The sequence below is a fragment of the Monodon monoceros genome, unplaced genomic scaffold (genome assembly GCF_005190385.1).
Source record: "Monodon monoceros isolate NGI ecotype Baffin Bay Population unplaced genomic scaffold, NGI_Narwhal_1 Super_Scaffold_19, whole genome shotgun sequence".
Classification (NCBI taxonomy): Eukaryota; Metazoa; Chordata; class Mammalia; order Artiodactyla; family Monodontidae; genus Monodon; species Monodon monoceros.
The window spans coordinates 11,106,652-11,133,930 of record NW_021703775.1 but is presented as its reverse complement, the minus strand read 5'-3'; the positions used below and the strand labels follow the sequence as shown (position 1 = coordinate 11,133,930).

At 50.1% G+C, this 27,279-nt stretch overlaps 1 protein-coding gene across 3 annotated transcripts in view; it reads right to left on the bottom strand.

The window, feature by feature from the left end:
- Window positions 1-26,804, bottom strand: part of FBLN7 (fibulin 7) — a 54,398-nt gene extending 27,594 nt beyond the window's left edge. For all 3 annotated transcript variants that reach the window (XM_029232127.1, XM_029232126.1, XM_029232128.1), the window contains exons 1-2: window positions 26,037-26,804; window positions 4,417-4,576 (exon numbers count right to left, since the gene is read on the bottom strand). In XM_029232127.1, coding sequence (XP_029087960.1) covers window positions 4,417-4,576; window positions 26,037-26,519 — 643 coding nt within the window. In that variant the 5' untranslated portion in view covers window positions 26,520-26,804. The remainder of the gene's footprint in view (window positions 1-4,416; window positions 4,577-26,036) is intronic.
- Between the last annotated feature and the right edge of the window lie 475 nt (window positions 26,805-27,279).

Below are 27,279 nucleotides of genomic sequence, written 5' to 3'. Positions count from 1 at the left end.
AGAGTCCTAACCAGTGAACTGCCAGGGAATTCCCTGGGCTGCACATTTTACATACCACGTGTCACCGAACCCTCCAAGCACTCTTGGGCACAGGTAATACATGCCCGCTTGGTGACAGATGAGGAGACCGCAGCTCAGAGACTCCCAGGGTCGTGGGCAGGGCCTGGCAGCCTGGGAGGGTGGGAGCTGGGACCCCCCCCACCCCCGGCACAGGGCCCACCCTCTCGCTCTGCTCTCTCAGAGCCCCAGCCATACCCGGGGTTTCCTTGGTTCTCCTGAACAGGCTGGGCTCAGCCCCACCTCCAGGCCTTGGCTTTTGCCCTTCTCTCTGCCTGGAATGTTCTTTCCCCAGAGCTGCCCATCTCTGGCTGCTTCTCACTCTCCAAGTCTTGACCTGAATGCCCTCCACCTCCCAGAGTGTTCTCTAACCACCACGTTCTGCTAAAACCTCCCCTGTGAGCTCACTTTGCTTTCTTCTAGCACGTGTAACTGTTGGCGTTATCTCATTGACGCGTTTGTTTCCACATTTGTTGTCAGTTTCTCCCTCAGAACGCAGCTCCAGAGGGCAGGGACCTTGCCCAGCCTCCTGTCCCTGCTGTATCCCCGGCACCAGCCCAGTGTCTGGCACATGATGAGTGCCCAGTAAATAATTCTTGACCAAATGAATGAGTGAAAAATTGTTTACTGGGTTCCTACCATCTGCCAGGCACCATATTAGGAGTCTGACACTTAGTGAACGAAACAGATGAAACCCAGCTCTCGGGAAGCGCCCTTCTAGCAGCGGAGACACGTGATGAGCAAGATCTACAAGCAAATAGCAAGGAGTGACGAGAGGTGACAAGTGTCATGTAGAAAATGAAGTAGGGAATAGTGCTGGGGATGCCAGAGGACGGCTCAATTTGGGTGTGGTGGCTGGGGAGGTCTCCCTGGGACAGAAAGTTGAATGAGGTGAAGGCATGACCACGCAGATATCTGCGGAGGACAGAGGGATCAAGCCGGTGCAAAGGCCCTGAGGTGGGTGTGTGCCTGGCAGGTCTGAGGAATGTCCAGGAGACCACCGTGGCTGCCGTGGAGAGGATGGGCTGGACAGAAGCTGGGGATGAAGCCAGAGAAGCGTCAGGGAGCGACACAGAGCAGTGTCACACATGGCACAGAAAAGGAAAGAAAAGGCCACGTAACCGGCTCTTGGCATGAGGTGGGGCCGCTGGAGGGTCTGAGGAGGGGCGGGAAGTGACCGACCTGTACGCGAACAGCATCACTCTGGCTGCAGATTGAGTGCAATGGCCAGTGCGAGAGAGGACAGAGAGGGAGGTAGAAGCCGGGGGCAGGATGAAGGTGGCTCAGCCCAGGGTGGGAGCAGGGAGCCAGGAGCGATGGCTTCAACCCTGGCTGTGCGGTGAAGGCAGAAGCAACCGGATTTCCTCAAGGACCACCGTGGGCTGGAGAGAGAGGGGAGATGCTCCCCGTTCTTCCTCCACCTGCAGCAGAGTGCCATGCGTGGTCCACGCTTGTCTAAAGGGAGAGTGTCCCGAGCTGTGACAGGTTGGGTTTGGATTTAGCTGAGCTGGAAATTCAGAGCCACTTCTAACACGTTTTAAAGTAGGTTCCAAGTGTCATTTGTAAAAATATTTTCAGGGTTTTAGACAGATGAAAACGAAGCTATTGCTTCAGCTGTGTAGGTTGTCGTGCGTGATGGAGAATCGCTCAGCATCTCCCTCGAGGGGAGCATCTGCCCACACGTCACTCTGGGGGCACTGGGCAGCCACCTGCGGCTCTGCCCCAAATCCCACCTGTGTCCTGGGAGAAGGGCAGGAGCTGGCCCATCCCCCGAGGACTCTCAGTGCCCTTCGGTTACTGGGGAACACCTGACCATGCTGTGTCACCTTCCTTTATGAACCTCCAAGTGGGTACCCGTGGTAATGACCTTGTGGGCAGGAAGCCAGGATGAGCCCACAACCCAATGCTTGGGCGCTCCCAGCTCGCTGTCTCAGTCCCTGTAAATACACGACTTTATATTTCTCTCTGAAAAATCTACTACTGCATTGTGCTGAAAAGGATTCAAAATGCTTTGGGGGAAAGGAGTAGGGTCTCTTTGGGGAAGAGAAATCTTTAAAACCCTCAAAACAGAAAACCTACCTGCTGGAGCAACTCACAGGTAAATGGTACCAGACTGGATGGAGTCAGTATCTCCACACAGCTCCATAAATGTCAGTAGACTTAATGAATGGTTACATATTAATTAAAAATCAATTTGCAGGGACTTCCCTGGCAGTCCAGTGGTTAAGACTTCGCCTTCCAATGCAGGGCGTATGGGTTTGATTCCTGGTCGGGGAGCTAAGATCCCACGTGCCTCGTGGCCAAAAAAACCAAAACATAAAACAGAAGCAGTATTGTAACAAATTCAATAAAGACTTTAAAAATGGTCCACATCAAAAAGTCTTAAAAAAAAAAAAAAATAGCAAGCACTTCCCAAATGGGAGCCAAAGGTTTCTGTCGGGTGGAAAGACGTGCCCCTTGGCTGGCTCATTTCATCATGATCGTGTCTTGGTGAGTCTACAGGCCACAGGGAAGCTGCCTACACCTTCCCGAAGGAGGATAACAGGTAAGAATGAGCTTGGCAGTGAAGGTAGCTATGGTTAAATGACTGGTGATTTGGGAACATGATTGGAATGAGGGGCCGAGATAAGCCCTAAAGCTGATGGATTGTGATGTTCCTAGGAAAACAAGAGGGAGATACTTAGAACACAAGCCAGAAAGAGGAAGGCCAAGAATTTTCCAGGACTAGAAATTACTCTTCCTGACTGCCTGCAAATGCCCTTCTCAAAAAAAAGGAAAAGATAATTTTCCCACTATGTGCAGTTTGATCTGGAGCAAGCTTCTGCCTTCCCCCGTCACCTGTGTGGCACCCCCCTCCCCTGCAGGCAGTCCTGACAGCTGCCAGCCCCATGTCCAACACAAAAGAGAGACAGAACACATGACAGCAACTCTTTAAAAAGAGAATTGGCCACTTTGAAAAATCTTGTATGGTTCAGAGGAGAAAGACCTTGAACGTGGTGACAAGAGGATTAGCAATTTAACCATAGCTACCTTTCTGCATATACTCGTGGACAGGGACCTCTAATATGGACAGAGCAGTTGTAGAAATTATCTCCTGCAGGTTCTTCTTGGAAACTCCCAGAAACGGCAGGAGCTCTGATCCCATGAAAACCGAAAGGGTCTGTGTGGGTGAACCTCTAGCAGAAAACAAAATCACCAGAGCTGGGACCCACTACTGCTAACTCACTTCTCTTGGCCTCAGTTTCCCCATCTGCGGGAGAAGGGAAGGATGCCCTGCCTGCCTCTCGGAGTCCGGCTGTGATGAGCCCCACCAAAGGCTGGGGCCTCTCAGCGCCTTGGAAAGTGTGAGGGGTTTGGCCGGCAGGTCTAGTTCTGCACCCCTGGAGCCAAGGAAAACAGGAGTCGACTCAGGGCTGTGGAGACTCTGGATCTGCTACCACAGTCTCTGAAAAGGTAGGAAATCCAACTCAGGAAACTTCCTCTCACACCACAAAGAAGGCCCTTGAGAAATGTGTCTTAAGTGAGTAAATGATGTCAGATATTCCATAGGTTCACGACTCAGAACAGACATACAACCTTCCCCCGACCCCCATCAATCATCCTGAGGAGAGGCCAGAGGAAATCCAGCCCCCCACCCTCGGGCCTTGACAGCATGGAAGCTTGTCACTGGGACAACCAGGAAAAGGCCCAGTGTCTGTCAGTGTCCTACCCCCCAGGAGAAGGGGTCTGGGGGGCCCCCAGTAACCTCACCAGACAAACGGGACTTGCCCTCAGCAGCCCCTCCATCCCACCCCACCGCACTAACGAGGGACTCATGGAGGAGGGAGGACTTGTTTTCATGCCTGGAAAACAGAAGCCAATGTTGGTTCATAGGCTGTACCCGTGGGTCACACGAGTGCAGGATGTTGATGGTGGGAAGGCCGTGTGTGTTCGGGAGGGTGTATGGGGGACCTCTCCGTGCTTTGCATTCAGTGTTGCCATGAACTGACAACTGCTCAAAAAAACAGTCTATTAAATTAAAAAAAAGGAACTACCTAGGGTCACCTGCACAGGGACAGGGAAGGGAGAACAGCTGATGCTCTGAAAGTGGTGCGTTTCGACAATTCTCTGGAGACGCTATGCAGACGTGAGGGCTGCTGAGCCTGGAATGAAAAGGTCTAAGAGGAAATGGGTACCACTCAGGTGATGGGGGGAGACGGCTGACAGATGCCGTCTTCACACACTCCTACCGTCCAGCCCCAGACAGAAGGGGAGGCAGGGGAAGGCCCGCGACTCAATCCACTGCGAACCCTGGCCAGGCAAGGGAGATCAGGGCGGGGAGAGGCCCCCGGGGCCCGGGGTGGTGACTTGGGGACCCACCTGGGGGCGTGTCCGGGCCCGCTCTGCTCACGGAGCTCTGCAGCGCCACCAGCCGGCTCTTCATGTGACGGACGCCCTCGGCGAAGCGCGTCTCCTGGCCCTTGAGCAACTGCTGCAGCTGGCGGATGGCGGCGAGGAGCTGCTGTTTGCTGAGACAGTCCTGGGGAGAGAGATCACCACCACCAGCAGTATGGGGCTGGTTCAGTCCCGTCCTCCTCCCGTGGGCTTCCAGAACTCACCCGGCCCTTGGGCCCAAGTACCCTGGAGGGTCACTGAGCACAAGGTAAAAGTGGCCCCAGCAGGCGTCCCGACATCTGTCGGGTTAGGTCACCAAAAGGCGGCCTCAAGTGCACGTTAACGGAGGCCCAGTTCACCCCTCAGCGAAAACAAAAGTCCCGTTTTCAGAGCGCAGGGCAGAAGCGATGAGTCTAAGTGATTGGGTGGTGGGACAGTTACCTGAATGCAAATGTGCCTTGTATCAGCGGTCGTACCCCAAAGAACCCCCAGCGGGCCCCCCCACAATTCTTCACTCTAAGTTCATGCTCTGAAATCTGGGCCTCAGGGAACCTTTGCTTTCTTTCTCCCTCGAATTTTTTTTTTTTCTCCCTTGGGTATTTTTAACAGCAGATGGATGATAAAACATATTAAAACAGGCAAAACAGGGATCCCCAATGGTTCTTTTTTTTATATATATACATTTATTTATTTATTATTTTATTTTTGGCTGCGTTGGGTCTTCGTTGCTGCACGGGCTTTCTCTAGTTGCGGCGAGCGGGGGCTACTCTTCGTTGCGGTGCGCAGGCTTCTCATTGCGGTCGCTTCTCTTGTTGTGGAGCATGGGCTCTAGGTGCGTGGGCTTCAATAGTTGTGGCACACAGGCTCAGCAGTTGTGGCTCGCGGGCTCTAGAGCGCAAGCTCAGTAGTTGTAGCGCAGGGGCTTAGTTGCTCCCCGACATGTGGGATCTTCCCGGACCAGGGCTCGAACCCGTGTCCCCTGCACTGGCAGGCGGATTCTTAACCATTGCGCCACCAGGGAAGCCCCCCGGCGGTTCTTATACTTTCAAAAATCTAACAGGGCAAATAAGAAAAAACTCAATAGAGTTAAAGAAGCATTCACTAGAAGTCAACACCGAGTTCTGACAATTTTTAAAAACCTTAAAAAATAGAAAAAGGAGGCTTGTGTTTATTCTGATAAAGACTAACTTAAAGCAATACCCAGCATCATGCTTAGTGATAAAAATCTGAAGGTTTCTGATCCTAATTGCCTTTAAGAGCCAGGAAGTGAACAGGAGGAAAGGCGAGGTGAATACAGTGGGCAGTTATAGGACCATGGCCGTGGCTCACATGGGCGTTGTGTGTTACCTCAGCATAGCCTGTTCCAACCTGACTCATATGACCTGCACGGAACAAAGGAGAGCAGAATGATGGCTTTCTCTAGGGATAGGCTTGTGGATCACTTTTTATTTTATTTTTTATACTTATGTTTTTCTACAACGATTATTAGTTTTATAATTAGAAAAAAATGTCTAAAAGTCAGCAGGCGGCAGGCAGGCATGTGGCCTCTGCAGCGTGGGTGGCTTCCAGCTTCGCCAATGGAGCGCTGCCACCGCGGTGGAAACAGAGCTGCAGCCTCTCTCCCAGGGAGGCTGCCAGGCCGCTGCACCTTGGAGATTTCACCAAACAGATGACTCACTGGCCTGGTTCAATGGATGCTTTTGACAAAGCTGAATCCCCAGTTGCCCCTGGAGCTCGTTAATCCATGGGGGCTCCTTGGCCTCCACCCTAAGCAGGGCCTGACTGCGCCTGGCCCCGAACGCCATTTCTGGGAAGTTCTGTTTGTTTTCCTTCTCCTTCCCTTGTTGTGGCCCTTCCCACACAGGTTCTGGGCACCTGGGTAGTGACCTCCTGCAGTCCGCTACCTGCCCAGCACAGCCATCCACCCAGTCCTGATTTCCCACACCGATCTCCCTTCCCTTTATTTATTTAATTCTTTTTTAAAGATTCCTTTTTTTTTTTTTTTGATGTAGACTATTTTTCAAGTCTTTATTGAATTTGTTACAATATTGCTTCTGTTTTATGTTTTGGTTTTTTGGCCACGAGGCATGTGGGATCTTACCTCCCTGACCAGGAATTGAATCCGCACCCCCTGCATTGGAAGGTGAAGTCTTAACCACTGGACCGCCAGGGAAGTGCCCTCCCTTCCCTTAAAAAAAAAAAAAAGAGCCGCTTTCAGAGATGGCTTCGTGGCTCATGTGTGATTCACATTTCTGAAGTTCCTCATAGTTTACAAAGCTACTTCCTACTTCTAAGAGGACTACTGGCTCGCAGCAACCCTGCGTGAAGAAGGCCTGGGACTGTCTCTATTTCACAGTCAAGATACAGAGGCTGAGAGTCGGGTGACTTGTCCCAAAGCATGTGGCTCATGAGCGGTAGAGCCAGGCTGGGGGCCTGCTGACTACCGCCCCAGTGCCCCCGCCAAGCAGTCCTTGCCCCAGTGGCTGCCTTATGCCCTGGTGCATTTCACAAACGCCCCTGTGTGGTGAATGGTCTTATTGATTAATCTGCGCTAGGGACTGATAACTCTATGACCCAAGCAAAATATCCCACAGGAGTGGGTTTCTAACTCCCGCCCAGACCTCAAGTCGGGGAGCAAGGGCAGTGGGGACAGGAAGTGGGGCGGGGTGGAGGAGACAATCTCACACACTGAACCAGGCCAGCAGTTGCCTCCAGGGTGTGACAGCTGGGAGATGGCTGTTCCAGGGGACAGGAAAGGGCTAAGTTTTGAAGTAGGGGACAAGAGATCAATGCCAAGGCCTCTGCTGGGAACCTGGGGTTGGGGACATGGGGCTCCAGTCAGCACAGAAAGAAGGGCAGCGGGAGTGGAGCGAATGGGGCCTCTGGGCAGTCAAGTGAGCCGAACCCCAGTGCTCCTGGGTCTGGGCAAACTGTCTTCTGTGTGTGGTGGCACTGCCCCCGAGCCCTCCTTACCCCTGCACCATGGATGGCAGGCACCAGTGGCTTTTCCTCAAGGTGCTCGTTACAGATGAGATGTGCTCATCTCTCCAATCACAGTGGAAAAACCTTCCAGACCAAGCACATAAGGCCACATCCAGGCGGGGAAGGAGGGGGAAGGGTGGTGGGCGGACTTGCTGAGGGAAAGTCAGGAAATCTCCATCCTTGCCTCTGACCTCACTGGAGTGATTCTAACAGAACAAAGTGTTAGAAAGTCCTTGTGAGCCCAGAAATTAACCCATGCATATATGGTCAATTAATTTATGACCAAGGAGCCAAGAATATACAGTGGCAAAAGGACAGTCTCTTCAATAAATGGTGCTGGGAAAAAGTGGACAGTAACAGGGAAAAGAATGAAACTAGACCTCTCTCTTAACATCATACAAAAATCCACTCAAATTAGATGGAAGACTTGAACATAAGACCTGAAATCATAAAACTCCTAGAAGAAAACATAGGCAGTAAGATCTCTGACTTCAGTCTTGGCGATGATTTTTTGGATTTGACACCAAGAGCAAAGGCAACAAAAGAGAAAATAAACAAGTGAAACTAAATCAAACTGAAAAGCTTCTATATAGTGAAGGAAACCATCAGCAAAATGAAAAGGCAGCCTACAGAATGGGAGAAAATACTTGCAAGTCATCTGCAAAATATCTGATAAGGGGTTAATATCTAAAAATATACAAAGAACTCATACAACTCTATAACAAAAAATAAGAAACAAACAAACAAACAAAAATCTGATTTAAAAATGGGCAGAGGGGCTTCCCTGGTGGCGCAGTGGTTGAGAGTCCGCCTGCTGGTGCAGGGGACACGGGTTCGTGACCCGGTCCGGGAAGATCCCACATGCCGCGGAGCGGCTGGGCCCGTGAGCCACGGCCGCTGAGCCTGCGTGTCCGGAGCCTGTACTCCGCAACGGGAGAGGCCACAACAGAGAGAGGCCCGCGTATCGCAAAAAAAAAAAAAAAAAAAAAATGGGCAGAGGATCTGAATAGACATTTTTCGAAAGAAGATATTCCAAAGATGGCCAACAGGTACATGAAAAGATGCTCAACATCACTAATCATCAGGGAAATGCAGATCCAAACAATAGGTATCACCTCACACCTGTCAGAATGGCTATCATAGAAAAGACAAGAAATAACAAGTGTTGGTGAAGATGTGGAGAAAAGAGAACCCTCGTGCACTGTTGGTAGGAATGTAAATTGGTGCAGACACTATGGAAAACAGATTGGAGTTTACTCAAAACATTAAAAATAGAACTACCATATGGTCTAGCAATTCCAAAGGAAACAAAATCATATCTTGAAAAGATATATGCACCCCCATGCTCATTGCAGCGTTATTTTCAATAGCTAAGACATGGAAACCACCTAAACGTCCACTGATGGATGAATGCAAAAAGAAAATGTGGGAAAAGCCATAAAAAAGAATTCAATCCTGCCATTCGTGACAACAGGATGGACCTTGAGGACATCATGCTAAGTGAAATAAGTCAGACAGAGAAAGATGAGTACTGTATGATCTCAGTTATATATGGAATCTAAAAAAAACCCAACACATAGATACAGAGAACAGATTGGTGGTTGCTAGAGGCAGCGGGGGGGGGTGTTAGAGAAGTGGGTGAAAGGGGTCAAAAGGTCAAAACTTTTGGTTAGGGGCTTCCCTGGTGGTGCAGTGGTTAAGAATCCGCCAGTGCAGGGGACATGGGTTCGAGCCCTGGTCCGGGAAGATCCCACATGCCATGGAGCAGCTAAGCCCGTGCGCCACAACTACTGAGCCTGCGCTCTACAGCCAGAGAGCCACAACTACTGAGCCCGCGTACCACAACTACTGAAGCCCATGCTCCTAGAGCCCGTGCTCCACAACAAAGAGAAGCCACCACAATGAGAAGCCCACGCACTGCAATGAAGAGTAGCTCCCGCTCGCCACAACTAGAGAAAGCCCATGCACAGCAATGAAGACCCAACACAGCCAAAAATAAATAAATAAAATAAATAAATTTATTAAAAAAACAAAAAACTTTTGGTTATAGGATAAATAAGTCTGAGCACGTAATGTACAGCATGGCGACTATAGTTAACAACAATATATTGCATATGTAAGAGTTGCTAAGAGAGATTTTTTTTTTTTTTTTTTGCGGTACGCGGGCCTCTCACTGTTGTGGCCTCTCCTGTCGCGGAGCACAGGCTCCGGACGCACAGGCTCAGCGGCCATGGCTCACGGGCCCAGCCGCTCCGCGGCATGTGGGATCTTCCTGGACCGGGGCATGAACCCGTGTCCCCTGCATCGGCAGGTGGACTCTCAACCACTATGCCACCAGGGAAGCCCAAGAGAGTAGATTTTAAAAGTTCTCATCATGAGAAAAAAACTGCAACTGTGTGAGGTGATGGAAGTTACCTAGACTTACTGTGGTGGTCATTTCACAGTATATACATAGAGCAAATCACTATGTTGTATACCTTGGATTAATACAAGGCTATTACACATTTATATTATGTTATACAATTATATCTCAATAAAACTCAGTGGGGGGGAGACATAAAGTTTGCAAGGAAAAAAAAAAAAAGGAAGATCCTTGTCTTCCTGGCAAGCCAGCATGGCAGGGGCAGAGCCAGAGTGCCAGGGCAGTGAAAAGAATGCCTCTCGCCATGAGGTTTGATGGGTCTGTGCAGCAGCTGGTACTAACAGGGCAGCCCCTTGATCCCAAAGTGCTGGAAATGGAGTCCACAGGAGCCACGCTCAGAATCCATCACCTGCAGTGGACCTCAGCATATGCCTCAGAGGCATAACTGAGTTTATCTGCAGAGATGGATGACAGGCTAGAAAGCTTCACACCAAGTCAAATGCTCAAGAGGTCTTGCACCTTGGGGACATTAGGGGGCATCATGGGGACAAATCACGTCACAGGAGGGGGACTGAGAACCTAAGTGTTTCCCCTTTCAAACTGAGAAAGCTTTATCGTTTTGCTTGATCATAAAAATAAAGCATGCTTCCTGCAAAACCATTCAAAACGCAGAAAAACACATCAGAACAAAGGACAAGTCCCATGACCAAAGACAACCACTGTTCATTTTTTGTGAGGTTTTAACTTTTGGATTAGATACACATGCACACACACACACAAGCATCACCTTGCAGGTGCTGCACCAAGGGACGCAGGTCCTACATTAGCTCTTTACTCTCCACTCTGGGTTGTGGCATCATTTCCATGTCAACGAACAGAGCAAGAGTTGGACCCTGAGCCTCAATTTCACTTCTGTTCCTCTGTGTTCTTTTCTGTCCAAGAAGGAGGTCTCCTTGCCCCCCTCCATTCGTCTGCCCACTTCCCCTCCCACACCCACCACCTGTTCTGGGCCAAGAGAAGCCACACATGGGAATGGATCATTTCCTTCTTTATAAACATAGCTCGTCAACGAGGTCGGCCCAAGGGGGCATTGAGGGGCTGCCAGGGTCTCAGAGGCTGGGGGACAGGAAACAGGCTGGACACTCAGGTGTCACCCATCTGAATTTCAGCCTGGCCCTGCCACAGTGAAAGCTGGATTCCCATCTCAGGGTCCCAGACCCCAACTGTAAAAAGCAACCGCCCACTTGGGCAGGAAGGCTCACAAAGGCTGTGACCGGGCAAAGGTCAGGGCAAAGGTCAAATCCATGCAGGGGGGTGGGGGGGGAGGTGGGGGGAAGGGCTGGGAAGAGGAAGGCTCCATACCAGGGGGAAGGAAGGCGTATCTCAGAGGAAGCTGCCAAACCAGGGCCCCCACCTGCCAAGGTCTCTTCCAGGACTCTTTTTTAAATTAATTAATTTATTTATTTTTGGCTGCATTGGGTCTTCGTTGCTGCGCACGGGCTTTCTCTAGTTGCGGCGAGCAGGGGCTACTCTTCGTTGCGGTGCGCGGGCTTCTCGTTGCGGTGGCTTCTCTTGTTGTGGAGCATGGGCTCTAGGCGTGTGGGCTTCATAGTTGTGGCACATGGGCTTCAGCAGTTGTGGCATGCGGGCTCAGTAGTTGTGGCACATGGGCTCAGTAGTTGTGGCTCACGGGCTCTAGAGCGCAGGCTCAGTAATTGTGGCGCACGGGCTTAGTTGCTCCGCGGCACTTCGGATCCTCCCGGACCAAGGCTCGAACCTGTGTCCCCTGCATTGGCAGGCAGATTCTTAACCACTGTGCCCCCATGGAAGTCCCTTCCAGGACTCTTATTTTTAATATTTTTCTCAAAGAAGAGACCCTCACATGGTCTAAGTTTGCATCCTTTCAATACCTGGCTCCAAACCTGGGTTACGCCATTGACAATAAATAATGAAAATTCGTTTCCATTTCTTAGAGTAAATAACGTATTTGTAATGGAATCAAGAAAAGACATGGAGTGAAACTCTTCCATCCTTGAGTGGGAAAAAGATCAAGACTTACCGCTTCTGGTATCAAACTCTGCCGCAGAGGGCTGGTTGCTCCCCTGAACTCAACACCAAGGGCAGTGTTTGCAGAGACGAGCAGAAGCAGAGACAGAAGTAGCAGCAGCAGTCACCCCAGCTGGATGAGGTCAGGCTCCTGGGAGCAAGGAGGTCACAGAACTACGCTCCAGCCACCCCGCCACTCCTCCAGGGAAAGTCTTGTCCATCTTCTCTCCAACCCACCCTCTCATCACATGGATCTAATGGAGACGCCTCAGGGCTGACAACGCCCCTCTTCCTGGGAGGCTGACCAGCTCCCAAGACCCCACCTGCTGGCCCAGGGGTGGACACAGACAAAGATGATGTGTGTCCCCCAGCTCACCCCATGCCCGTGCCAGAACTCGGTAGGCGGACCTTCCCACCCCATCCAGGCTTCCTTGCCATCTGGGCTCAGTTTACAAGTGAAGCCCAGCTCTCAAAGCCCTGAAGGGCCCAGGCATGGGGGGGCACAAGGATGGGGGGTCCTTGAGGCTCCATTCTCATGTGACCTGGCTCGATGGTCATCCTGACAGCGACAGTCTTGGCACAGTGGTTATTTCTGAGAGCCACCTCAAGGATAATAGAGCCCCAGACCCCTCCAGGCAGCCATGGATGACCCCTTGGACCTCGGAAGGGCCATCTCACGCTGGTTTCTTCTAAGCCACAGCTATGTGTCATGTCAGCATGTTGTTAACGGGAACACAGATGTTTTGATGCCTTTAGATCTATGAAAGGACGGAGCACACTTGCCAAGTGTGTGCCTGCTAGCCAAGGCTCGAGGCTCTCTGCATCTGAGTCATGTAGAATTTGCACATGATTTTCTTTCTCCGAAAGTTTTTTTGTTTTGTTCTGTTTTGTTTTTTTAATTTTAGGCCAAATCAGAAGCGGGTTATAACTCCTCAACTTCTCTCATTCCAGTGACCTTGACCCAGCACCCACACAGAAGAGTAAAGGAAGGACACTTCTGGGGGAAGTGAGGGAATTTTACTTGGGGAGGTGCCCAACGCCCTTGTCTTAGGGTTCTCCAGAGAAACAGAACCAAGAAGAACCAATTGTATCTGTACACACCCTGTAGAGAGAGAGAGAGAAGGAGAGAGATTTATTTTAAGGAATTGGCTCATGCAAAGTGTGGGCTGGAGACCCAGGGAAGAGTTGGTATTGTAGCTCCAAAGGCCGTCTGGAGGCATAAAGCCCTCCTTCTCTGGGGACCTCAGTCTTTGGGATGAAGCCCACCCACATTATGGATAGCAACCTGCTTTACCCAAAGTCTACCATTTAATGCTAATCAAGTCTAAAAAAATACCTTCACAGAGACTTCCCTGACAATCCAGTGGTTAAGACTCCATGCTTCCACTGCAGGGGCCACAGGTTCAATCCCTGGTCAGGGAACTAAGATCCTGCATGCCGCACCGTGTGGCCAAAACAAAAACAAACCTTCACAGCAACATCGAGACTGGTGTTTCACTAAATATCTGGTCTAGCCAAGTGGACAAATAAAATTAGCTATCACAACCTTCCAGCAGAGTCTCCCTTTGTGTACTCAGGGCATTTTGGTTTCTTACAATGCCGGCTGCCCAAAATTCTATATTTTCGCCCCAACTCAATTCTTGTCTACTTTTTGAAATGGCCACGGGAACAATGACAACAGTGGAAGCCAAGAGGCAGCACTGCCACCACACTGCACACAAGCGAACTCGTTAGATGCTCACGACAGCCCCGGGATATGGGCACCATTATTACACCCACTTTCCAGGCAAGGAAGCCAAGTAGTCACTTGGCCACGGTGACGCATCCAGGATTGAAATCCCAGCAGGCCTCCTCCAGACCCTGATGTGAAACTTCAGAGAGGGGTCTATGGAGACCCCCCAGGAGTCCTCCTCTGTCCATCTCCCGACTCCTCTCCTTTTCTAGCACCCCCTTGACAGGCAGCTCTGGTCACCTCTCTCCTGCCCCCTTTGCGTGCCTGAGGGCGGAGAACAAGTTATAGACAACTTGGAATCCCCATCACTGAGGACAGGACCTGAGTATACACGAGATGCTCATTTGAGCGAACCAACAAAACAGATGAATGAGGAGCGAAGGAAGATGTAAGTGTGAGCCCAGGGCAGTCTTCCTCATCTTACTCCCCAAATCCACCATATTCTTTCACCTGCTTGCTGCCCAGCCAAGCTTCCAGTGGCCACATTCACCTGCAGACTTGGTTGTGCCTTTAACACTACCACTTTATGTCCAGAAAATATCTCCCCTAACGCCCAGCCCAGTGGGGAGCTCCGTGCACACACACACACATTCACACACACACATACACAATACACATATACACACACATACCACATACACACAATACACATATACATACCACATACACATATACACATACACACATACACACACACATATAAAACCAGCCACAATCCCCTGTGGAGCCCCCTGGTACTGGGCCTTCCCCTCACCTCTCTCCATAACTTGAGGACCTCCTGGCTGCAGAAATGGGGCATGTTTTGCTTACTTCCTTTTGGGACTTGACCCAATATGAGTAGAGAAGGAGAGAGGAAGTTGAGAAAATAAAGAGGAAAAGAAGAGGAAAAAGAAACTTGGTATACTGCATCTTCTCCTCACTTACTCATTTTTTGTTTGATTTTTCTTCTTTTTTATATTACATTTTTTATTGCGGTATAATTGACATACAACATTCTGTTAGTTTCACATGTACAACAGAATGATTCCATAATTCATTCACTTATTCATTATTCCACAAATGACGTAAGAAACGGAGCCATCATTATCTCATTTAGTCCTCCTTGCAGCCCCCCAGGCAGGCATGGTTATCCCCATTTCACAGCTAGAGAAACTGAGGCTCAGGGCATCTAGTTGGTCAATGGCAAGGCTACCTTACCACTCACACTGTGCCCAGTCCACCCACTGGGAAAGTACATTCTTCTTCTCTCTTCAGCCCGAGGGAACCAGGACGAGGGGCTCAGAGGCCCCAGTTTGCTAGCCGACCCTCTCAGTCCCCCCACTGTCCCCGCCAACACACACGCACGGACCCTTCAGGGAACGTCAGCCCACATGTGTGCACATTCACACATGATCCAAGATTTCTGCGACTTGTGAAAGTGGACATCTGGATCTGACTGGGTCTCCTGGGGCTGACGCCAAGGAGGCAGAGGGCACTGGGGGGCCCGGTCCTGGTGGGCAGCATGGGCAGAATGAAGGGGACTAATGAGGTGAGTGCGGTAGGCGTGGCCATGCGTGAGAGGTGGAGCCTTGGAGTGCTTACTCTTAAAGTAACTCACCTGGATGGTTGTGAAGGCTGAATGACACACGTGGTGCACTTTCAGATCTTCCTACCTCCGCTCGCGAAAAATCCCAAGCGTTTCTCCGTGAGCAGGCAACGGTGCAACAGAAACTATCCTGTCCTGCTCTCCCTGCATCCTGCCGGGCCCTCCTGCAATCTAAGCTTCCCAAAAGACAGAGGTCAGAACCCCAACACAGGACTCACCGGGCTAAAATCAGGGTAAGAGTCTCAGGTTTCTGGGATAAGAACATAGATATCTTTGGGCGGAGGGCATTATTCTGCTTACAGAGCCGTATGTGATCAAGCCCTGCCACCTCCAACTGTGTCCAGATCAGGCACCTTCTGTGTCCCAATATTCAGACCTCCTCTGTGTTTCTCCACACACCTCAGCAAGATTACTTCTACCTCAGGGCCTTTGCACCGGCTGTTTCCTCTGCCCAGATTCTGCCCCTGGTCCTTGAAAGCCAGGCTCCTGTCTTTCCATTTTCACTTAGAAGCCCCCTTCTCAAAGAGCCCTTACCTGCCTACGGAGTACTAAGCACCCTCCTGGCCACCCTCCAACACAACACCCCCCTTCCACGCTCTGCCTCCAGATACTTTCAGGTTCGTCTTGTTTTTCTCTGCCTGCTTGGTGAGCCACGTGACAACAGGGTCTGTGTCCACCTCATCGTTCGCTACCCTAACACGTACTGAGCCCTCATTCTGGAACTGTTCTCTGAATGTCACTCATTTTCTCCTTCCTACAACCCCATGAGACAGGCATCTCAGAGGAGGAGACTGACTCGCAGAGGCAGGAACTTGCCCCAGGTCACTCAGCCGGGAAGCATGGGAACCAGAACACAGACCAGGCACTCAGGGTCTTCTCCACTTGCTACACTGCCTCGGGCCCTGCCGCCTCGCCAGACCCAGAAAATCACCTGGCAGGAAAGGCTCTCAGGACACAGTTGTAGAATGAGCACATTACCTTACTAGTTAGATTCCTTCTGGGAAGGTAGAATCTTTAATTATGCAGTCAGAGAAGGCGCTGGGAGGTGACACTGACAAGTTTGTATGTTTTTCACACCACAGTGTAAATGACTGTTGGTGTCTGGCGCTTCTCTGGAAGAAGCTTTTCTTTTTGTCTTTTTTTGCCTACAGACACCCCTGGCGCTTTCCCTTTCTTCAGATCAGCCAAGAATCATCTGATCCTCTCGGCTCCCTGGGCCGCGCACCCAGTTACCGATCACACTCTGCCCCCAGCCCCTCCTGCAGAGACGGGAAGCCCAGCCTAGGGGAGCAGAGGGAAGGGCATCTCCTGAGCTGGCAGCGCCACTTCTGTTGAGGGTCTAGAGGTAACCTGATCCCCGGCATAAAGAGACATGTCTGAGTCAGGAGCCAACCAGATGACAACAGCGAGGTCAGGGAGCAGCCTAGGGTCTCCTGAGTCCCTGGAGTTGCCATCCCACCCCCACACCTCCAGTCTTTGATGTGAATGATGTCACGTCTCAGTCTTACCTGGAAACGCAGCCCCAAGGTGAGCTCCCTGGGCTTTGCTTCCCATTTAAGCTGCTTCCCTCTGCAGAGTCTGGAGCCCAGACTGCCAGAGGGACACGTGTTTTCCCGCATACAGGGAAAATCAATGGTTACTTCCTCGAGACAGAGATTTACTTACTGAAATGGGTAGGTTTGGGTCCTGTCAAATGGTAGGTGCCTATTGTTTTCTTAAATGAAGATGTCTGTGACATCCTTATTTTAGGTTCCAGGCAACTCCAGAGAAGCAGGGAAGACTCAGGTACAGGGTTTGAGAGGACATAGAAAGTTCTACCCACTCAGGGAGTCTGCCCCATTGTCCCCAGGGCCCCAGGGCTGCACAAGCCTTGGGAAAGTTGGTAGAAGCATGGCAGCCCACCAATGCCCCTATAGATCAGGGGCACCGTCAGGCCTCTGTCAACAGTCAGGGGATGGACACTCCTCCTGGGGCAGCTGGCTGGGAGGCAGGTGGAGGTGGGCACGTGGAGGGAGGGCCGGTGCCCAGGTGGTGGGGTGAGCAGCTCCACAGGCATCTGGCTTGGTCTGCCTGGAATCAAGTCCAGTGTCAAACAGAATCCTCCAGGGGGAGCAGGCCTGGGAGGGCATCAGTTCCTGCCTGAAAGACTCCAGGCCAACCCGAGAACCCAGGGCACTGCCTCCTTCCCCAGCTGTTCACATCCAGTCTACACCCTCAGCACTTGTTGCCCAACGCTCCCGGGGGCCAGAAACTGCCCCACGGAGCAAAGGGGTCTCCACTCTTCTCTGTAATCAGGGCCGTCCTTGACAGGACTTGGAAAGAGTCCCCCTCCTTAAGTTGCCAGGGAAAGGTGGAGGCTGCTAGAGAAAGTGGAAGATGCCAGGACAGCCTCCCGGTCACCCATCCTCACCCTGACCCCACACATTCATCTGAACACTGTCTCTGGGGGCAGTAAAGCCCTGGATCACTACTGATGAAGGTTTGCAGAATGGCAATCTCTTCCTCCCCACACCCACGCCATCTGCAAGGAGGCTCTGCCAGTCTTCCCATCCAGAGGGAGGTCTGTTTTCCCATCTCCGGATATGGGCGGGTCTTGTGACTTGCTTTGGCCAACAGAATGCACTGGAAGCGATATACCAGTTCCAAGGCTGGCTCTGGATTAACCACATTGTCTAGTTTCTGTATGTGATGTTTTGACATCTGGGGCCATGCTGACTTGGCACAGACTGCCCCTCTGTGGCAGGGCCAGCAAATTCCTAGAGACAGCAAACAACACAACACCCTCCCTGCCCATGCCCAGCACACCTTTGGTAGCAAACCAACTGAACCAGAGCCCATCCGCCTGCTTATCTGGCTCCGAAGCTTGTGAGACACTAACCCAGACCCCGCCAACAAACCTGGGGTTCGGCATCAGACGACTAGGGGCAGCCCTATACCACCATCCTGCTACAATTATCCCAACTAGCCAATCTTAACCCGGTTAGTCCCCTTAACCTGTCTCACCCATTTCTTCCCTCAAAACCCCCAGTAAAGGCTTTCCAGAAGTTTCCCTCCCTCTCTTTCTGCCTGCTGCTCTCTCTGTAGCCCAACTTGGTATGACATTCTCCCTCCTCGATAGTGGGAGTAACACACTATCTTTTCCGGCAGTGTCTCCTGATCTGTTGGCCTCACCACACTTGGAGGACGCCAAAATCCCAGCTTCATTTTAGAACAGCGTCTCAAGAAGTCTTGGGCATTCTGCTAGTCCTGGCCCTTGACCACTTTCTACCATGTGAAAAACCCAGCTAGCCTGCTGGAGGATGAGAGGCTGCATGGAGCAGAGCCACCCTGGACCAACCAGCCGCAGCTAACCTGGCAGCTGTCCACAGGTGAAGAGGAGCCCAGACCCGAGAAGCGGAGCCTGGAGCCATTGAGCAGAACAGTCGAGCTGAGCCCAGCTCAGACTGCCACCCTGATCAGCCAACTCCAGATCTAGAGCAGCCCTTTCAAAACCAAATGCACGGTCCTTGTCTGTTTTGTTCCCGCCTGGGCCATGGCAGTCACCAAATATTTGTTTGATGAAATGCCCCGTTTTCAAAATGGATGATTCCCATGTCCCCGTAGCTTCCGCTCACCCCCATGTATTCTTATAATACAGGCGCCGGTGTATAAAACCCTGCTGCAGGGTAGCAAATACTCCTGGTGCTGCGAGCACGGCAGATACCTTTAATCAAGCATGGTATCCTTTTGTGCTGAGCTCTGAAGTAAACAGCAATCCATCTCAACCTGGAGTCCAGCCAATCCATCGAAACTGGCAGTAGAATTGACATCGATAAGCTGACCATACTACACCGGGAAGGAACATACTTGGGTTTTCATATTTCCACCCTTCTTCATCTCATTTGTTCTCAGACCAGGGAGTAGGTCTCAAACCCTCCCCACCTCCTTCCCTCCCGACTCAGTCAGTGGGGGACACTGGATGGGGGCATTTCCCCCCCTCTCGCTCCTTCCTCTGGCTTTGTTCCCAACATGAGGATTCAGCTGCCACTTCCTCTGGCACATCAGGCTCCATCTACAGCGTGGGGATAATGGTGCTACCGTTGCCTGCTTTAAAGTTTCAGGGTAGAAAAATGGTGACATCTACAATAGGAAAGTGATCTGGGAAGGGCTAAGGATCGCGGATTAAAACATCATTTTCCTGAGAACGTGTTCAAAAAAACAAGGGAATAAGCCAAGAAAGAGGAAGACATATGATCTAGAAAACATAAACTCCAGCGCAGGCCAAAGTCCCTGGGTAGCCACAGGGCCATGAGCCCAGAGAAGGTCAGCATGACTGGGATCCAGGGGGAAAGCAGCCCGACAGAATATGGACTAGGAAAGAGATTATTGGAAACAACTGTGCTTATGTAGAGGACGAACCGGGCAAAAGAGAAAAATCTTGAGGAAAACCAAAAAGTTACACAAGAAAGGAAATTAATCATAGTAGACTATTTGGCTCTGCAGCGAACAATGGAACAAAGTACTCATCTCTCCTTACAGGAGATCAATTGTTTAGAAATGGGGAGTAATTTCCAGGGCATTTAAAATCCCTTGCCTCAAGAGACAGGGAGGACTGTGGAACAATTTCTTGAAAGCCACAAGCTACCAAAAGTCACCCAAAGGAAAAAGGCTACCCTAAGTAGTTCTGTATCTGTCAGAGAAATTGAATTCATAGTTAAAAACCTTCCAGAAAAGAAATCTCCAAGCCCACATGGTTTCACTGGTCAATTCTACCAAACATTGTAAGAGGAACTGACACCACCTCTACACAGTTTCATCCAGAAAACAGAAGAGAAGGGGACAGCTCACAACTCATTTTAGGAAGCCAGTATTACCCAGGTAACAAAACCAGGTAAAGACAGTAGAAGAAATCCATAAATGAGGGACAGCAAACTGTGTCTGTAGAAAGAGGGCCAGAGAGTCACATTTTTCATCTTTGCAGCCCATAGGGTCTCTGTTGCAACTGCTCACCCCCGCAACTGCAGTAATCAGTGTGGACAGATTTGACCAGCAGTGTACTGGATGTGGGTCATGGACCATAGTTTGCTGACCCCTGCTATACACCAATATCCCTCATGAAGAAGATACAAGAATTCTCACAAAACATTAGCAAGTAGAATCCAGAAATACAGACGATGTATACGATGCCATAATCAATTAGGGTTTATCTGGGAATGCAAGGCTGCTTTCAAAATTAGAAAATCAATCACACAGCACTGTAAATCAACTGTACTTCAATTTTAAAAAATTAAAAATAAATTTAAAAATTCAGTCAAAGTCATCCACTTTAATAACAGACTGAAGAAAAACCACAGGATCATATCAATGAAAGCAGAAAAAGCATGTGATAAAATTCACCATCCATTCGTAATGAATACTCCATCAAACTATGGCTAGAAGAGAACCGTAACCTGACAAATGGCATCTGCAAAACCCCACAACCTAGCATCCCACTTAACATTAAAAAAAAACGGAATGCATTCTTCCCAAGTTCTAGAACAAGGCAAGAATGTCCACTCTCTTACTCAACACAGTACTGGAAGTTTTAATAAGTGTAATAAGGCTAAATAAATAAATAAATGGCGCATGGATTAGAAAGGAAGAAATAAAATTGCCCCTATTCACAGATAACATGATTGTTTATGTAAAAAAAATCTGAGGGAATCTACAAAAAAAAAAATGCCCTATAACTAATAAGTGTGTTCCACAAAGTCACAGGACACCATGTCAACACAGAAAAGCCCACTGAATTTCCATATACAAGGAATATAGCATTGGAAATGAAAAAATTTTAAACCTAATACCACTTAAAATAGCTCCAAAAATGAAATACTTAGATATAAATCTAACAAAACATGTTTATGTTGGTAACTAAAAAATGCTGATGAGGGAAACCAAGGAAGAGCTAAATAAATGGAAAGACATGTTGTTTTCACAGATTGGAAGACTCAGTATTGTTAAGACGCCAGTTCAACCCTAATTGATCAGTAGGTTTAATGCACTTCCAATCAAAATTCCAGTGGAATTCTGTGGATAGAGACAAGCCGATTCTAAAATTTTAAGGGAAATACAAGCTATAATAACCGAAACAATTTTGAAAAAGAATAATAAAGTCTTAAAATCTATCCAATTTTAAGTCTTATATAAAATTACAGTAACGGGACTTCCCTGGTGGTGCAGTGGTTAAGAATCCGCCTGCCAATGCAGGGGACACGGGTTCGATCCCTGGTCTGGGAAGATCCCACATGCCTCTGGAGCAACTAAGCCCGTGCGCCACAACTGCTGAGTCTGCGCTCTAGAGCCCGCAAACCACAACTACTGGGCCCACGCACTACAACTACTGAAGCCCGTGCGCCTAGAGCTCGTGCTCTGCAACGAAAGGCCACTGCAATGAGAAGCCCGTGCATGGCAACAAGGAGTAGACGCCTGCTCGCCACAACTAGAGAAAGCCCGTGTGCAACGAAGACCCAATGCAGCCAAATAACTAACTAAATAAATAAATAAATAAAATTACAGTAATCAAGATAGTGTGTTACTGGCAGAAATAAACCCATATGATGCACTGATTTTTGACAAAGTTGCTAAGACAATTCAATGGCAATTCAACAGTCTTTTCTACAAATGCTGTTGGAACAACTGGATATCTACATGCAAAGTGTTTATCTCAACACAAACCTCACACTTTACACAAAAATTAACTCAAAATAAATTACAGATCAAAATGTAAAAATGCAAAACTACAAAAATTTTAGAAGAAAACATACAAGAAAATTTTCATGATCTGGGGTCAAAGAGTTCTTAGACTTGACACCAAAACCACGATCTATAAAAATAAAAAATTGATCAATTGGACTTCATCAAAATTTAAAACCTTTGGTCTGGGAAAGACACTGTTTAGACAAGCTGCAGTGAATGAAATCATGCCATTTGCAGCCACATGGATGGACCTGGAGATTGTCAAAGTAAGTCAGAGAAAGACAAACATCATATGACATCACTTATGTGGAATCTAAAAAAAAATGATACAAATGAACTTATTTACAAAACAGAAATAGACTCACAGGCTTAGAAAACAAATTTATGGTTACCAAAGGGGAAAGGTGGGGTAGGGAGAAGAATAAATTACAAGTTTGGGATTAACATATACACACTACTATATATAAAATAGATAATCAACAAGGATCTACTGTAGAGCACAGGGAACTATACTCAATACTCTGTCATAACCTATATGGGAAAAGAATCTGAAAAAGAATAGATATAGGAATATGTATAACTAACTCACTTTGCTGTACACCTGAAACTAACACAACATTGTAAATCAACTCTTCCCCAATATAAAATTTAAAAAATTTTTTTAAAGACAAGCTGCAGATAGGGAGAAAATATTGGCAACTCACACATCTGATAAAGGATTTCTATTTAGAATGTATAAAGAATACTCAAAACTTAACAATAAGAAAACAAATCACCCATTTGGAAAATGGGCAGAGGGCCTGAACAGACACTTCACCCAGTAAACTATTCAAATGGCAAATAAGCACATGAAAAGATGTCAATATTATCAGTTATTAGAGAAATGGAAATTAAAACCACAATGAGATACCATTCCATACCTATTAGAGTGACTTAGAAACAAACAGACAAACCCGATAATATTAAGTGCTGGTGAGGATGCAGGGCAACTGGGTCTTTTATGGATTGCTGGTGGGAATGCAAAATGATACAACTGATATGGAATACAGTTTGGCTGCTTCTGACAAAGTTAAAGATACACTTACCATATAACCCAGCAATCCCACTCCTAGACATTTACCCAAGAGAAATGGGTGTTTTTACATTCACACAAAAGCTGTATGGGAATGTTTACGGCAGCTCTAGTCATAATCACCAAAAACTGGAACTGATACCATGGGTGTCATTCAGTTCAGTGGCTGAATTGATAAAAAAAAAAAGCTGTGATACGTCCACACAATGGAATACTACCCAGCAATAGGAAGGAACTGTGCATCCCCAGAACGACATGGAAGAATCTTAAATGCTTTATGCTAAGTTAAAGAAGTAAGAGTCAAAAGTCTATGTACTTTTTGCTTCCATTTATATGACACTGTGAAGATGAAAAAAACCATAATGATGAAGAACGGATCAGTGTTGCCAGGCGCTAGGGTGGCCAGAGGGTGTGACTACATAGGGCATGATGATGTCATTTTGGGGTGGTGGAACTCTTCTGTCTCCTGACTGTGGTGGTGAGTACCACATATAGAACATAGTTCTATGGTTAAAATCATGGAAATGTACACCAAAAACATTTCTTTCCCATTACACTGTAAAAAGCAATGTATCAACTGGGAGTAGACAACCAGAAGAATGAATCTCTAATGGTGGAATTTGGAACCCTGTGACATGTGATCACAAGGAGAGGTTTTGGAGAAGGGGAAACGTTCTGAAATACCATAGCCCCCCCTCCCCACAGGCAACAAGGAGGCCGAGAGCCATTGTGGGGGAAGAGGGTGAGGCGTGGGGTGTGTTAAATGTTCTCCCTTTCTTGTCTCCCCAGCAAGGCTGTTTCTCTTCCTGGCGGAAGGCCACAGAGTGGGCAGTAGTGTTGGGAAAGGGCTCCCACTTACGGGATCCCCACATTGCTCAACCTCCCCTCCTTCCCCAGGACCACTGGCTCTCCAACAGCAGGTCACAGAAATCTTGCAAAGTGACCCAGGACGGATGTGCTGAAAAGTCAGACAAGGATTACGGGTGAGATTCCCCCGACTACATAGGACTTTGGGTGAAGGACAGTTTCACTAGAAGTTTTAAACTAACTTCTATGGAGAATCCCTTCTGCTCCCTTTCCCCTTCACAAAGCCCAGTGAAGCAGGTGCTCTTGCAGGTAAAGAAACCAAGGTTTAGAGGAGAAGGAATTTGAGAAAGCCTGGATGTGGCAGGGCAGGGATGGGACCCAGATCTCCCCCAGGAACAGAGCCTGAGAGAGCTTACTTCCCTGCTTGAACAGCAGCTGCAGACATCTGAGAACTGCCAGGGTGTCACCACTTTTCCAGGTAACCTTCAGAGATCGGATAATGGCAGTGCAGAGCCCCTCAGCTTCCTCTGGCACTTCCTATCCACCCTGCCCCTCTCCTGGCCTGGGTGGGGAGCCGGCTTAGGGATGCACCTACCTGTGCTTCTGGCTTTGAGCTCTGGGCCTCAGGTTCTGTTATGTAATCTGCATCGTGGGTGGGACACCCCACTGTTCTGTTGGGTGGGTTGATTGTGGCCCTAGACCAGGCTTCTGCTGCCTGGTGGCTGAGCGACTTCCTGCAGCGGCAACTCACCGCATCCTGCACTCACACGGGCCGTGTTTGGTCTGAACTGAGTTCTCCCTGCCTGGAGCCCCTTCCTGTGCCCCAAGGGCTTCTAGGTGGCCACGGTTGTGCCTGTCAGGTATTCAGTCCATGGGTGAGAGTCTGTGGGGAAGGGAAAAGGCTTGGAGACCAAGGAGAGAGATTAAATTTACTCCACTCCTTCCTGGCCATGTGAAACTTGAGTAAGTCAGAATCTCCCTGGGTCTCAGCTCCCTCATCTGCAAAATGGGGATGACAATAGTTCCCGACTCACAGCGCTGCTCTGAGAATAAAGAGCCTGCAAGATGCTTAGCAAAGAACGCAGCACTGATCGCTCAGTGAGCTTTCTTTCCGTCTGCCGTTACTATTATTGTTATGGACGGTATTCTTGGGGTAGCTGCCCCACAGCCCACGGGACACGCCGTCACAGAGGGAGGGGTCTCCAGTTTCCAGAGCCAGTCTGGTGGTAGCTGGCTCTGAATCGAGCAATTCCAGTCTCACCTCTGGAAGACACATTTTTATCTGCATTCTTATCTTAATGTTAACCATGAGTTTTTACTGCTTAATGTAAAAGTAAACCTGGTCAAGCACATAAATCCAGTGGGACTCCAACAGACACAAACGTCAGGGAGAAAAAAATTAAACGGCGAGCTGCCTGCAAGTGTGGGAAAGAAATGCAGTCCCAAATCTAAGGTCCCCTAGGCTCAGGTGAGGCTGCTTCAGAAACCTCCCACCTGTCTCTGCCTGGGAAACGCGGCGAACTGCTAAGAAAGTTCTGAGCCTTTAAAAGTTGGTGGTGGGGCCTCCCTGGTGGCGCACTGGTTAAGAATCCGCCTGCCAATGCAGGGGACACGGGTTCGAGCCCTGGTCCGGGACGATCCCGCATGCCGAGGGAGCAACTAAGCCCGTGAGCCACAACTACTGAGCCCACCGCCGCATCTACTGAAGCCCGTGCGCCTAGAGCCCGTGCTCCGCAACAAGGGAAGCCTGCGCACCACAACGAAAAGTAGCCCCCGCTCGCCACAACTAGAGAAAGCCCGTGCGCAGCAACGAAGACCCAACGCAGCCAAAAATAAATTAAATAAATAAAATTTAAAGTTGGTGGTGGTAAGAATGATATTTCAGTTAGAATTTTAAATGTTGGAAATTGGAGGGGAGGGGACAACCTCTACCCTAATTGGGCGAGCAGGGAGCTCTTCTGGAGACCTGAGGAAGACCAATGTCTCATAAATCCCAGGGCAATCTTTCTGCAACGCACGGTTCTCACGCGGAGCCCTCTCTCTCCCTCCCCCCAGCGGACCGAGGCTTTCGCACAAACTGCTCGGCTAGACCAGCCCGGGTTCTCCCAGACGCCCGGCCCGCGATGCATCCGATGACAGATGGGGGGGGGATCTCACGCTTCCCTCTTAAAACTGAACCCCAGCTCCAGCCTCGCTCCAAGCCCCCAGCCCGAGCATTCCGGTGGAATGTGGCGAGCCCAGGTCCTCCGGCCTTGGCGTGGCCTCCCCTGCAAGCGGGACAGGGGAGGGCGGGAGGGACACTGACCTGGGAAGCCCGCGATTCGGGGCAGGCGAGGAAAAGCAGCAGGAGGAAGAGCGTGCGGGGACAGTTGGGCACCATCTTGCCAATCGGAACCTTTCTGCTTGGGAAGGGGAAATAACTTTGCCTTCCCTGCCGAGGTTGTCCCAAGCCGATGCCGCAGCCGCCCCTGCGGGGAGCGGGGCTCCGCGCGGCCCCAAGCGGCTCGGGCAGGGAGGGAGGCGGGAGCTCCGGAGCGCAGCCGGGCCCGCCGCACTCGGGAGGCGCAGTCCCGGGTCCAGGTGTGCCGCGCGCAGACCTCCAGCCGCAGCGTCCAGGAGCGTCCGCAGCCGCCCGCACGAGACAATCGCAGCGAGGCGGGGAGGCGCCAGCCCCTTGGCCAAGGCCGAGGAGGAGGGGCTGCCCGGCCAGGAATGCGCCTGGGAGCGCGCCCAACCCGCGCGGCTCCCCGAGGAGGCCGGGCGCGACGCCGAGGACGAGCGCGGGCATCTTCAGCGCCCTGGCGGGGGAGGCGGCCGAGGCGGCGCGCACGTGCGTGCGGGATCCCGGGAGCCCACTCCGCGCCGGGCCGCTCCTGACCCGCCCCTTTCCCGGCTGGGGATACTGAGGCTGACATCACCCAGCAGAAAGTGGAGCTTCAAACCCAGGTGTGTCCAACTTCAGAGCTCACGTGAGGACATCTTCCTCCACGGCCCTCGGAAGACAGGACTAGATTGGCCAGGAGATGGGCTTCATGAACTCAGACCAAGTTCTCCACCCGAGTAGACTAGTGTCTTTTTTTTGTTTGTTTTTTTGTTTTTTGCGGTACGCGGGCCTCTCACCATTGCGGCCTCTCCCGTTGCGGAGCACAGGCTCTGGACGCGCAGGCTCCGGACGCGCAGGCTCAGCGGCCACGGCCCACGGGCCCAGCCGCCCCGTGGCAGGCGGGACCCTCCCGGACCGGGGCACGAACCCGCGTCCCCTGCACCGGCAGGCGGACTCTCAACCACTGCGCCACCAGGGAAGCCCAGACTAGTGTCTTTTTAAACAATGCTATCGGGGTACAAGAACACACATGCACGGTGACTCAGAATCGACAGCCCTCCTCATTTGCTGTCCTCCACTCCCCAAACGGAAGGAGAAACTCAGTTTGGACTGGAGGCCGGGTTATGGGAACACTGGATGCTTTGCTAAGGTCGGGTGGGAAATGCCGCTGGGAAGGGCAGACATGAGCAGTCTGAGCATCCAGGGGCTGTGGGAGGAACCAGAT